Source organism: Mastigoproctus giganteus, chromosome 2 (genome assembly GCF_048544385.1).
Source record: "Mastigoproctus giganteus isolate SK-2022 chromosome 2, ASM4854438v1, whole genome shotgun sequence".
Classification (NCBI taxonomy): Eukaryota; Metazoa; Arthropoda; class Arachnida; order Uropygi; family Thelyphonidae; genus Mastigoproctus; species Mastigoproctus giganteus.
The window spans coordinates 81,306,689-81,321,113 of record NC_143576.1 but is presented as its reverse complement, the minus strand read 5'-3'; the positions used below and the strand labels follow the sequence as shown (position 1 = coordinate 81,321,113).

The following is a 14,425-nucleotide window of genomic DNA, read 5'->3' as shown; positions in this document are numbered from 1 at the left end:
TTATTGCCAAATTCTATCAGTCCTAAGTGCTAATACCATCCACATTTTCCATAAGGTATCTCAGGCAAAAGATGCTAGAGCTTGGTGAATAAAATTTTAAGATCTGGATTGGCAGGCAGAGAGAGAAATACATGTGATCTTTAATAAACTCTGGGAAAAAAGTCCACTGGCTTCAGATAAAATAAATGGGGAGGGAAGGACCGATACTATTTTGAAACTCCACAGACAATACATTTATGAAGCTTTTCATTCAGTAAATTTGGTTACAGTCCTGCAGAAGTAGTATTGGGTCACATGCCTTTATCTGTGAAAATTGAAAACGTTTACTTCAGTAATATTAAGTTCATCATGTAGAAAATTAAAATAAAGTAGGCAAACTCTCTCTCCATACAGAATGAGTTAGAATATGGCTCGAAAATTATATTGAAATAGGTTAAAATAACTTCCTTGCTTTGAATGGATTAAGGACAACCAATGTTTCCTCTGAGATCTGCTGCTAGAATTCCTCTGGTTATGATAATCTATAATAGCATGAAACAGAAGGGCCATTACAGATATGCCCTGAGTAATTCCAGTGGCAGGTAGAGAGGAAACATCAACCCTTCTTATTTCTATTTAAATATAAATTACTAGTTTTAAATCTTAAGTCAACCCATATTCAAAGAAAGTGTTCTCACTTTATTTCATTTCCTGCATGAACTTCAACTCTTACTGAGGAGCACTGGGAAGAAGTGAGTTCAGCAGTTCTAGGCTCAAACATCATGACAAAAGTAATGGAAAAGAGGAATTGCAGTGGGGCAGGAGCAGTGATGCCATTTATCTACAGAATCCATCTGGTTCTGGCATCCTGCTCTTACATTACCAAAGTTAACATGTTTTGTGCAGTCTCATAAACAAAAGCATGTGAATATTATTGTTTATTAATTATAATTAGTGAAAAAAATTTTGCAAGGAATTTTAGGCTTATCACTAAATGCAAAATTTTATAGAATTATTTACCTTTCAAAATCTAGTCTAAGAGATCAAAACAAAATGTGTGAACATTGCATCTTTTCTTCTGTAATAGTAGTCTCTGTAGTAACTAAAACTTAGAGCCTAATTTGTAATAATATTCATAGGATTGTCCATGCTGTTGGCTACAATATGTCAAATTCATTACTAGTTGTCATCACTGATTTTTGTGGACTTCATATGAAAACCATACACCCATGATCAATTGATCCTCAAATATTCAACCACTGCTCATCAAATTATTCACTGTATGATTCCTTTTGCCTCAAAGGTGATACTTGTGCATATGTCCATTCTGATATTCCCTGTCAGACTTGGTAATTTGGAATCTCCTCTTTTTGATGTTCCCTGGCTTAAAATCTCTCTACCTCATTATGTCAAATTCATCTGTTGTCTCTATCGTTCTTCCAACTCCACTAATCACTTGGAACTCTTTGACTTCCTCTTTTTGAAACTTGACTTTCTCCAGACTAACTTTCCTAACAGTGAGGTAATTTTCCTTGGTGATTTTAATGTTCACAACTCCAGCTGGCTTCCACTTTCTGGTCACACAGACCCAGCTGGTCAAGATGCTGAGCCTTTTGCAATTACTAATGACCTCACACAGATTGTTCATTTACTTACTAGAATACTGGACAAATCTAACTATACAGCCAACACGCTTGATCTTTTTCTCACAAACAAGCCTTCTAAGTACTCGGTCGAAGTGAGGCACCTCAGATCACAACTTGTTGATTGTCTCTTCTCCAACGGAGCCTTTATCTCATGGCTATTCCCAACCTTGTGTTGTTTGGCAATACAAGAATGCAAAATGGGATGACCTGCGAGATTTCTTTTCTTATTTTCCTTGGTCGGATTACTGTTTCAAAACTTCTGATGTCAACATTTGCTCAGATCGTGTCAGTGAAATTATTCTTGTAGGAATTTTAAAGTGGAGTGTGGAATCCTTTATTCCACACTCCACTTTAAAATCTCGTCCTTTATCTAAACCTTGGTTTTCCAATAAATGTGCTAAGGCTGTCCACAAGAGAAGAATGTTGCATATCGTAATTGGCTTGTTTCCAATTCTTCAGTTTCATTTTCTGCCTACACCAAAGCTCGCAACAATTGTAAAGTAGTTATTAACCAGTGCAAACTAGATTCTGAACAGGCTAAGAGTAGAAAACTTGCTTCTTGCCCTAATGGTAGCCGAGTATTCTGGTCTCTTCCTAAAGCAATTGGCCGCAACTTCTGCCCATCTCTGCTCCCACCTCTGTCAAAACCAGATGGTTCTATTGTCACTTCAGCCAAGGATAAAGCTGATCTACTAGCATCCCATTTTTCTTCCAACTCATGTATTAATGATCTTGGTAAAACACCTCCCACCATTCAATGCCTCCTGTAGTCTTCCGTCAAAAGGATTTTGACGGATCTTGATGCTAAGAATTCTCCAGGTCCTGACTGTATTCCTCCATTTGTTCTCAAAACCTGTGCTCCTGAGCTTACTCCTGTTCTTTGCCATTTTTTTCACTTTCTTTCACGAAAGGTGTTTTTCCTTCTGCTTGGAAATTTGCTCATATCCAGCCAGTTCTTAAAAAGGGCAACAAATTCCTCCCATCCAATTATCGTCCCATTGCAATTACTTCTACTCTTTCTAAAGTAATGGAGAAATCAATTAACTGCTAACTCTTAAACTACCTAGAAACCTTCCATCTGATCAATGACTGCCAGTATGGATTCCATCAGCGTTGATCAACTGGTGACATTCTGGCTTATGTTACATTTATTGACAAATTCAATGGAAAAGTTCAGTGAAACACAAGCAGTTGCTCTTGACATCTCAAAGGCTTTCAATTGTGTTTGGCATAAAGGTCTTCTAAACAAGCTTCCATGTTATGGTTTGCCAATTATTTTTTGTAATTGGTTATCCAGTGCTCTCTCTCTCTCTCTGACTGCTCACTTTGGGTGATGGTAGATGGCTCTCTGTCTTATTACTTTTCCACTAATGCTGGTGTCCACCAAGGCTCAGTTCTTTCCCCACACTCTTTTCCTCTTGTATATTAATGGCCTTCTTCCATTGACTACAAATCGTATCCATAGTTTTGTCGATGATAGCACATTGCATTCCACTTTCTAGTTTGAAAAACCTTGCCCTGCTCAATCAGCTTCGATTTCTCGAATATCCGCTACCAATTCCTTACATGCCACTCTCCAGGTAATTCTCCAGGGGGGCAAAAGACAACTTAGTTGATTTCAATCCTTCTAAAATGCAGTCCTGTCTTATATCTAGCAAAAAGGATTCTTCTGCTCCTATGCTTTTCTTTGATGACACTAGGCAAGGTGATATCTCTCTTTTGGGGGATTACTCTGACTGCTAATCTCTCTTGGCACAAGCACATTACAAATATTGCTTCCCCTGCATTTAAAAAACTTGGTTTCTCTTTCGCTCTCGGCGTTACTTTTCTTCCAAACAGTTGTTCACTCTGTACAAATCACAAATCTGCCCTACCACGGAATATTGTTCCTACAGCCAAAGCGGTGCCCGCAAAACCTCTCTTAGGCTTCTAGATTCCATTCAGAAGAGGGAAGTTAGGTTAATTAATGACTAATCTCTAATAGAGTCTCTCCACTCTGTCTCATAGACATACTGTTTCTGCTGCATTCCTTTTCTACAGATACTTCCAAGGGCACTGTTCTTCTGAATTGGCTTCTATAATTCCCCTGTCTCTTTCAAAACAGTCCAAACACGTGCTGCCACCAGTCAACATCCATTTATTGTCTAACTTCAAACTCACAGAACCAACTTTTCATCTTCCTTGTTTATTCATTCAACAACCTACCATACGTATTTCCCGAAAATTGCAGTCTACAGAAGTTCAAGTCTAATGTCAACAAATATCTTCTTTCGTCTTCTCAACCTCCAATCCATGCACGGTACTAAGTACTATAGGTTCTGATACCTCTTGTGTTTGAGGTTTTCATAAAAAAAAAAAAAAAAAAAAAAAAATATGGTTTACCTGCTGAAACTTTGATTGAAAGATGCATTGCAGGATCATCTAGACAAGACTGCAGCAATAATTCAGACACAGCATGGGTTTGTTAAGGGAAAGTCTTGTCTGACCAATTTGACTGGTTATTATGATGTGGTTACAAAGGAACTGGATGCATAAAATAATTTTGATATCATATACTTGGATTTCAGGAAAGCTTTTGACACTGTTGCGCATGGAAGACTATTGTACAAATTGGAGCAGAATGGTATTAATGGTAAGTTGCTACAATGGATAAAAGGATGGTTAAGTGGGAGAAGACAGAGGGTGGTAATCAATGGGTGCTGCTCTTCGTGGACTAATGTTATTAGTGGAGTCCCGCAGAGTTTGGTGTTGGGTCCACTGTTGTTTTGTATATTTATCAATGATATTGATGAAGGTATATCAGGCTTAGTGTCGAAGTTTGCTGATGATACAAAGGTTGGCAGGATTGTTAATGACAGTAATGGCAGTGTGCTACTGCAACAGGATCTAGATAATTTGGGGAGATGGGCTAAGAAGTGGCAACTGAAATTTAACCATGACAAATGCAAAGTACTGCATATGGGTAGAAGTAACCCCAGAGAAAAGTACCAACTCTGTGGTACTACACTTAAGGTGGTAGAAAATGAAAAAGACCTAGGAATAATTGTGCAGTCAGATATGAAGTTTTCTGAGCAATGCAGACAGGTTGCCAGGGCAGTCAATGATATATAGGAATTTTGCTAGCAGGGAAAAGGAGGTGATTGTCCCTCTGTATAAGGCAATGGTCAAGCCACGCCTTGGGTACTGCGTACAGGTCTGGAGGCTTCATATTAGGAAGGATGTAGATTTGCTTGAGCATGTACAGAGAAGGGCAAGAAGATTGGTGAGGGGAATGAAGGGATCCTCTTACCAAGAGAGGCTAAAGTTCTGAAAATTGTAGTGGCTGGAGACTAGACACCTGCGCGATGATCTGATTGAGGTGTATAAGGCCTTGAATGGGTTGAGCACGCTGAATTCTGATGGGATCCTTCCGCTTGTTCAGATTATGAACCTAAGGGGACATAAATTCAAATTAAGAAAAGACAGATGTAGAATAGATGTGCAGAAATTTGCCTTTAGCCAGTGGGTGGTTAATTGCTGGAACAAACTTCCATCTGTCGTGGAAGTTGATAGGATGAATAAATTTAAGGAGGAACTGGACAGGCATTTGGAGGGAACGGTGTGATTTTTTTTTTTTTGGCTGATGATGCATAAGCTCATACACTTGCTTTCTTGCATCATATGCCACTACTACTACTACTTTTGCATTTACACAAACAATTCACCTATAGGAACTGCCATACCTAATTCCTTCTTCCAGTCGGCGGTTTTGTAAGAAGACAGGACATAAGGACAGATTATATAGTACACTTTCTCATTTACTCACCATGTACCCTTTGTGGCGGAAGTGATCTCATACAAAAAAAAAAAAAAAACACAACAACAAGTTTGGGCTATTGTGTAACATAATTATTATCATATTTTTCATTTGATTTGATTTAGGGCAGGAGCTGTTTCCTGGAAAGCAAGTATTTTTTAAATACAATAATGAAACAAGTAAAACACAAAGCATAAAAAAAAGGATACGGTCCCAGGCGTTCTATTCTCATTTTCAACATGCCATTGATAACTTCAAAATCATCGTCAGGGAATCCAGCCTCTATTAAGTGAACATTCAGAGCAGCACTACATTAAATAAATAATTATCCATACATACTTTTTTTTTTTTTAAATAGGAAATGTTCAAAGCGATTTTTTAAAAAAGTCTAAATGAGGAATGTGACCACAGAGAATATGGACCACCTATCAAATAAATACTTAAGCAAATGCTGTACAACCTTTTTTCATCAATTCACAATCCAGTGTGGCATCCCAGTTTGGACTAAAAAGCAGAATTGCAGTAATTCCTTAAGATTTATATTTCAGTAGTTTATATATAATTTTGCAGAAGCGTTCCAGTGGGTTATTTCCAATCTGAGAGTTTCATGATTTCATTTCTAATCTGAGTATTTCCTACAACAGTTGTCTCTAACCTTTTCTTGCTTGAGAAACCCTGTACAATATGTTCCATTCTCTCTTTTTATTCAAAGGGATGAAAAACTACATAAAATACTGGCAACAAGTATTTTAATGGCAGTTACACAATTCAATAAGTTGGTTGGCTTTGAGAAATTCTTTGACACATCCAACTACTTTGGTTACAGTGTCAGCTCAGCTCACATGGTATTAGATGTAACAGACATAATACATATGAATGTATCATGTCTGTACTACAAGTATATGCATTGAGTTCAATATTTATTTCTATATGAGTGATTACCCTATTGTAACTGACCACTGAGTGGAACTCAAACCAAACCAACACAAATCTACTTATTCAAAAACACACACACCGGGTGTGCAAAATATTGAATTCATGCACCACTATTTTCATTCATGGTTCTCTCTCTCACGTGGACTGACACACACACACACACAAGTTAAAAAAGCGTAGTGATGCTAGTGTGTCAATTTCTGCCAATGTATTCTTAAGTTTTTACTTTTTTTTTTTGTTTATAATCTTGACAGTACAATTTAAGTAATTGAGTCTTATATTGTATAGCATGTCAAAAAAACTGTGTCATACTTTGGAAATTACAAATTTGGCATGCTATATGGATTTATTGACACTTGTCTTATTGCAAGTTTGTCTGCTAACTTGATATATAACGGATACCTCAGTTATGCGAAGCCTTACCATCTTGATACTATGTACTTGTCTTTAAGACTGATAAATGCTGCACACTAGATAAATTAGCTGCTTAAGTCAGTACTCTAAGTACAATAACAAGTAAATTCTTCATCATTATCACCTTTTGATCCTCCTTTTTTTAAAAAGGGGCTACATTCACACATCTCCAGTCCATAGGGATATTCCCTGACTCCAAGGATGCTCTCATAATTATAGCCAAGGGGTCTGTTACCTCCTTTGCTGCCTCCCTTAAATAACTGGATAGATCCTATCCACACCAGGCACCCTCTTTATGTTTAGCTTCGAAACAAAGTCAAATAAAATACTTAATCATATTTTATACTAACTGCATTCAGACATGGGTACTTTACACCCGCTGATGTTAACTCACTATTATTTTTCTATTTATAGGAAATTTCTATTAATCCAAAAAACTGTATTTTAAACTTTTTCCCCCCTTCATTATAACGAATATTAACTGTACATTTCAATGTATTAACTCATTTAACTCTTGTCACGAGATTTTAAATTTTTTAAATTTCTGTGATGTATAATATTTTAAATTAAAGGCAATTTTTCTAATGTAGCCATAGACAGGCAGGTTTGAACACAGATAATAAGTGATAATAAAAAGGACACTTCTCTGCATCAGTTAAACTGGTTTATTTTGGAAAGAAATTAACTGAAACTTAACATTAAAGGTGAATTAATTTAAGTCGTTTCACTGTGACTCTGCATACCTTTATCCGTGAATAAAAACAGAAAATTTTGCAAGAACAATACCTGTATTGCTGTTAAAGTCCTACTTATATAGGGATCTGGAACTCCAAAGAATCTACAATAAACTGGAAAGTTCTTACATTCCCAAAATTCAAACTTTGGATTTCACCAGCTTTTTTTTTTTTTTTTTTTTTTTTTTGATTTGGTAGTTGTTGGCGCATCGGCTTCTATGGCCATATTGCACCTCCCAAGGTTTTTGCAGTACTTTGATCCAAGCCCGAGGCGGGAATCGAACCCGCGACCTTGGGTTGCCGGGCAGGTACTTTACCCACTCGGCTAGCCCTTTCACCAGCTTTCAGAATGGATGTATACAAGAACTTTCATATTTATCCAAACTTTTCTATTGTCATACAGAAATGATTCATCTCTAATACTAAGTTTTTTCCAAAATAAACCAATTTAGTTAATAAAGAGAGGTGTCCTTTTAATCATTAAAAGCAATTTATCATCGATTTTCTCAAAAAAAGTTAATAAAAAAAAAAAAAATGAAGATAACAAAAATCACAAGCATGAACTTCTTTCTTCTTCTTCAGGCTCTGTGCTCAATTTGAATGTTAGAGACTAATGTTTTCCAATCAACTCTATCCCTTGCTTTGCAAAATAGCTCCTGTGTTGAAAGACCCTGTCCATTCTTTGATGTTATCAAGCCACTTTTTTCTTTGTCTTCCTTTTGCTCTTTTGCCCTTAATCTTCCCTTGCAGGGTTAGTTTCTGCATGCTTTTCTTCTCATTAATTATGAGGGCCTCTTATAATATGCCTTAGGTAGGCAGTCTTCCTCATTGCAATAGTTAGTAGTGTTCTTGTTGTACTTGCCCTCTTAAGGACCTGCTCACTGGTGACCCGATCTATCCATGGAATTTTGAACATTCTTCTGAGCGTCCACATCTCAAAGGCTTCCAGTTTCTTGATTTCTGCATGACCAAGTTCTCACATCCATATAGGAGGATGCTCCATGTGTAGCATTTGGCCATTCGATATCTTTTCTGGAAAATTCGCAGAAGAAGTTCTTAAGATTCTTAAATACCTCTTTGCCCATACCGATTCTGCTTCTAATTTCTGTGCCTTAGTCTAAGCATGAACTACATATGCATAATAGCATTTTAGCACATACTACTAACTCACAAAATGGTTAAATAATTAGCATGAATTGTACTGGATTAACATGAAATGTAGTGGCATTTTATAAGATACTTTTATTTTGTAGCTGCAGTGGTACAATAGTTCAGTGTTTGTTTCATGTGTTGTGTACTATGGTTCAATTTGACTGTAGCTTTTCTTCTCATTAATTATAAAAATCGAGAATCTTCTCTAAACATTACAATTTAACTAATTTAAACTATTTTATATGTTATCAAAAATTTAAAACTTCAAATCAAATTAAATAAGTTTGTTATAGATAAAAATTACAAAAATTATACAAAAAAAAATTAAAATTTTGTAGCTGAAAAGCAACTTAAACAACAGAAATCATAAACCTAGAACTTCACAAGAGTGATCTATCATTTTAGCACAGGGAACAGTATAATGCATGTCAACAGTCCATCCAAAGCTCTGTTCTAATTATTAGTGATAGGCGACATCAATTGATTATGACATTTCATAATCAATTATGTGCGTTAGTTAATTCACAATATAATCAGTAGTAAAGAAAAGGTGGGAGAAATGTAATTATGAAATTGACAAGAAGAGAAAAAAATATATATACTTATATTAGAATTGTTGATTAATCACTTTAACTAATGTAATTACAGCATTCGTTTTAACAATGATTAAAATTTTTAATCATAAGATTAAAATTAATCTAACATTAGGTGCATCTGGGGCTGAAATGTAGCAGAGAATCATCAAATGCTTTTTTCTGAAAAGTGGAAATCATAAGCAACAGCAGAAGAGTTAATTTCACTCTGATTAATCTTGGTTTTGATATTTTTATATTCAAAGCAATAATGCCTGCTAAATTAAACATTATATTGGAGCAAATAAAGATTACCAATAAATGTTCTATTTAGAGGCACTACCATTTCCATTTCTGGTCATGTATTTTAATCAGAAAGCATATACACAATAAATAATCTTTAAATAATTCATCCACACAACAGTATAAAGTACTGTACTTCAGTTTCATGATCTTTTAGTTGAATTTTTCAATTTACTCAACCATAAAAATTTCGTTTCCACTATTGTTATTGCATATAACAGTACCAAAACCTTCTGCTTCAGGCATCAAAATAGCCTTCACCATGAGTTGTTAGAACCTTACATATCCACAGCTTTGGGTCAATCGTTCCCACAGGCACTATTGTGCATGCTTTTACTGATAGAGGATCAGTAGATCCTCTATCACCATCATCTATCAGTAAAAACATACTGTATAAATAAAGTGATCATCCCCGTTATCACATTTTTTTCTATTTATATTTTGTCAAGAATTGCTACTGATGGAACTCAACATTTAATATGCTAGAGCAGTCCTTGAAGCAAAAAAATGCAATGGTGGCTGTACTATGTACTCAAAAACAGAACTTGTCATTACCTAATGAAGGTGAATGGGAAAAGCTTTGTGTTTTGAAATCTCTGCTAGAACTTTGCAAAACAGCTACAGTGATATTGGGCAAAGACAAGTATGTATCGTATTCAGTTCTATGCTTCATGCTTTTGTTAAAAAACATGGAATACCAGAGGATGGTCCTGCTTATGTCTTAAGATTTAAAATTACTTTCTGTGATGATATGGAGAAATGTCTGGAAGGTTACAATCAAAAATGGCTGAAGACTGCTTTAGCTTTAGATCCTAGATTTAAAAAGTTAAGTGGTTGCAGAAACAAGAGAGAAAGTGTATGGTCAATTATTGAAAGCAAACTTAAGGACCTTAAAGCTGCTCAAGTTTCAGTAAGTGATGTTTTACATAATGAAATTCCAGCAAAGAAAGTCAAGTTGCTATTTGATTTTTCATCCGATACAGATGATGAAGAGACTGAAAAGGCAGAATCTGACATGCACATTGTAATCAAACTTTATATATCTGATCCTGACATTGAGCAGAATTCTCAACTACAGTGATGGATTACTGTAGTTGCTGTGCAGCCTGCATTGAAATATCTGGCATCACCCACAACTGTTGTACCATGCTAGAGACTTTTTTTACTTTGCTGCATATGTACTTGATAAAAAGCAGACTTTGCTCAGTGCTACCAACTTAAATCAAATTGTCTCAATAACTGACTAAACGGAAAAAATGAATAATATTTCATTTTCTCCATTTCATTCTCAGGACTAAAGTTCCTAATAAACATTTAATTTTTAGTTTTATTTTAAATAAAGATTGTTTCATTTTGGCAATAATTCATAAAGTGTATTTCTGTCTGTTAGTAGTTTTTAATGCTTGGTTTTCATTGTGCATCAGGATTATCTGTGACTTGAATAAGATTAACTCTAGATTAACTTTTTTAATCAAAGGATTAATTAAAATCTTTAATTGCTCAACAGCACTAATTAACACACACACACACACACACACACACACACACACACACACACACACACACACACACACACACACACACACACACACACACACACAAAACAATAAATTAGAATAAGAATTAAAAAAATAATAATAATAAATAATGCCAGCAGCATGGCAAGACAGAAGAGCGAAAATAGTCAAAATTAAACAACGATCAAACCAACAGGGAGGGAAGAGAGGGGTAACAAGAGTAAAAATATTGCAGCAGAAACTCTCTAAGATAATTTAGGACATCTAAATGTAAAAATAATAAAATAATAATCCATTAAATTTCGAATGCCAATTAAATAGAAATTTAGCGGCACCCCCTCTGACGGACACCAGGTCCAAATTTATGTGAAATATCACCAACAGAGATGTAAACCAATACAATAAAATAAAACAAAAATAAACTGACCATTATGCCCCATCTCAACAGAGGACCACAAGGCCAATAATGGTCAGGGAACCGCTGCATTTCGATCGCTAGACAAATTGCCGCGAAAGTGAGTTGATCGAAAGATCAGTCTGCCACCTGATCCCCAGATCGAACCACCAACACAGAGAACTTGAATAGCGGTGGTCCTGATGCAGCAAAAATTAAAAATGTTTGCTTTACCTTATTTTATTTTTATTATGAAAGATTCAGTTTCCAACTATTTCAAACATTATTCAAATATATGTATAATTATATCACATGACAGTAGTGGTGTGAATGATGTTACCATCCTGAATAAGGTAAATGTTGGAAGTGATCACAGAATGGTAAGATGTACACTTGATATAGATGTAGGAAAGGAAAAAAACTGACTCGAGTAAATAATACAAAGGTCTTTGAGATAACAGAAGAGGAGAAAAGGCAGTATGTACTGGAACTTAAGAACAAGTTTGAGCTTCTGCAGACTGTTCAGGACCAAGATATCGACAAGGAATATTACAACTTTCTGAAAGTGATAAAGCCCAAGAAACATATAGGTAAAAAGAAATCCAAAGAAGAAAATCAGTCAAGAAACACTTGTCATGATGAACCATAGACGACAAATGAAGAGCAAGAAAATTAAGTATACTGAGTTATGCAAAGCCATTAGAAAGAGACTCAGAGAGGACATAAGAAAATTTAACAAGAAAAGTAGAAAAAGCAATAAGGGAAAACAAAGGATTTAAATCAGCAGTAATACAGAAAAACAAATGATACTGAAACTGAAGAATAGAGATGGTGTACTTATGAACAGCAGAGAAGGCATAATTCAAATAGCAGAAGACTACTACAGAGAATTATACAAGGAGCGAGGGAATGATGCCAGCAGTGGGGAAGATGGATTGCAAATTAGCAACACATACGACATACCCAATATTCTTCCTGATGAGGTAGAACATGCATTGAAGAAAATGAAGAATCAGAAAGCCCCGGGGAAAGATGAAGTTACTGTAGAGTTGTTAAAATTGGGAGGAAGAGATATAACACAAAAACTGGCAAGGCTCTTCACAAAGTGCATTAGAAAAGGTGTGACGCCTATGCAGTGGAATAATGCAATCATAATTTTGCTGCATAAGAAAGGAGATAAATCAGAAATTGGAAATTATAGACCAATTAGCTTGTTATCCCACATCTACAAGTTGTTCACAAGGGTCATTACTAACAGATTAGAAAGAATACTTGATGAGAATCAACCGAAAGAGCAAGCTGGCTTTAGGACAGGATTCTCAACTATGGATCACCTTCAAGTAATATCACAGCTAATGGAGAAAGCAAATGAATATAAAACGCCATTATGCCTGGCATTTGTGGATTATGAAAAGGCATTTGACTCCATACAGCATAAGGCAATGTTTCGGGCACTGGAAAGACAAGGCATAGATACCCCACATATTATGATTTTGAAGAAAATATATGAGAATGCTACCTCCTTTATTAGACTAGACAAAGACAGTAGGAAATTTAAAATCGAGAAAGGAGTTCGATAAGGAGACACGATATCTCCGAAGCTGTTTACTGCTGCCCTTGAGGAAGCTTTCAGAAGATTAGACTAGTCACAGAAAGGAGTCGATGTGAATGAATGGAGAGTACCTAAACCATTTACGATTTGCAGATGACATTGTGGTCATAAGCCATGATCCCAAAGAATTAGAGAAAATCTTAATCAGTTACGCACAGTTAGTAAGGATTTTGGACTAAAGATGAATATGGCTAAAGCAAAAGTAATGATGAACAAGTATGCCACAGAAAGGGAAATAATGATTGAAGGAGCAGTAATTGAAAAGGTGGAGTCATATACTTATCTGGGACAAGTTATTAGCTGTAATAATGATAAATGGCTGGAAGTCAAGAGAAGAATAAATTTTGGATGGATAACATTCAGGAAATATAGTCACATACTGAAGAGCAATATCCCAGTTTATCTGAAACGTAAAATAATGAACCATGTATACTCTCCACCATGACTTATGAAAGTGAAACTTGGGCACTCACCAAAAGAATGGAAGAGAAGCTGAGAACTACACAGCAAAGAATGGAACGAATTATATTGGGAATCAGATAAGAAGAGAAACACATGGATTAGGCAGCAAAATCAAGTAAAGGACATTCTTATCAAAACTAAAGTACTAAAATGGTCTTAGGCAGGACACATAGCTCGAAGACATGATGGCAGATGGACTAAGAAAATAACAGAATGGTACCCAAGAGGAGCTAGAAGAAGACCTGGAAGACAAATGCGGAGATGGATAGATGAAATTCATGAGTTTGTGGGTAGTAAATGGATGGCCAGTGCTCAAAACAGAAGGAACTGGAAAGTTGCTGGAGGCCCTCATCCTGCAGTGGATTGAAAAATGGCTGATGATGATGATGACAGTAGTGGGCAGATTTTCTAATGCTGTGCCTGTGCTGCCACCCATAGTTCATTATTCATCTATGTAAACTGGTTAAGATTACTTTTCGTCAGTGGTGCGGCTTTGCATTGGAGTGCTCGTATCTGTTCTATTTTTAATTTTCGCTGGTTGTAGTTGGGCTCGGGTAGTTCGGGGTTGCAAAACCCGTTCCTATAGTTAGAACCCTGAATGAAGGTCTGGGAGCGAGTACATCATGTATTTAAGGTCAGTTGTGTGAGTAAGAAAAATATCATAGATAGATAATGAAATGAAAATTAAAAAGTAAATTATATACATGGTTAATACACTGTGTTAGGCCAATTGGTGGGTACAGGTTTTCTAAGCTGTAAGACACCACAACCGGGGTTTTGCAACCCCAAACTACCCGAGTCCAACTACTCACCTCTACTTCATTCATCTTTCTGCTTTACTTGTCCCTACTTCTTATGTCCTGTGAGCCATTAGTTTTTCGAACGCAATATGCGGGATACTACATTCT

At 36.0% G+C, this 14,425-nt stretch overlaps 1 protein-coding gene across 1 annotated transcript in view; it reads right to left on the bottom strand.

Annotated features, from left to right (window-relative positions):
- The window catches only part of SsRbeta (signal sequence receptor beta), a 55,725-nt gene that overhangs the window by 27,175 nt on the left and 14,125 nt on the right, over positions 1-14,425 (bottom strand). The window contains exon 3 of the mRNA XM_090368547.1: positions 5,631-5,729. Coding sequence (XP_090224673.1) covers positions 5,631-5,729 — 99 coding nt within the window. The remainder of the gene's footprint in view (positions 1-5,630; positions 5,730-14,425) is intronic.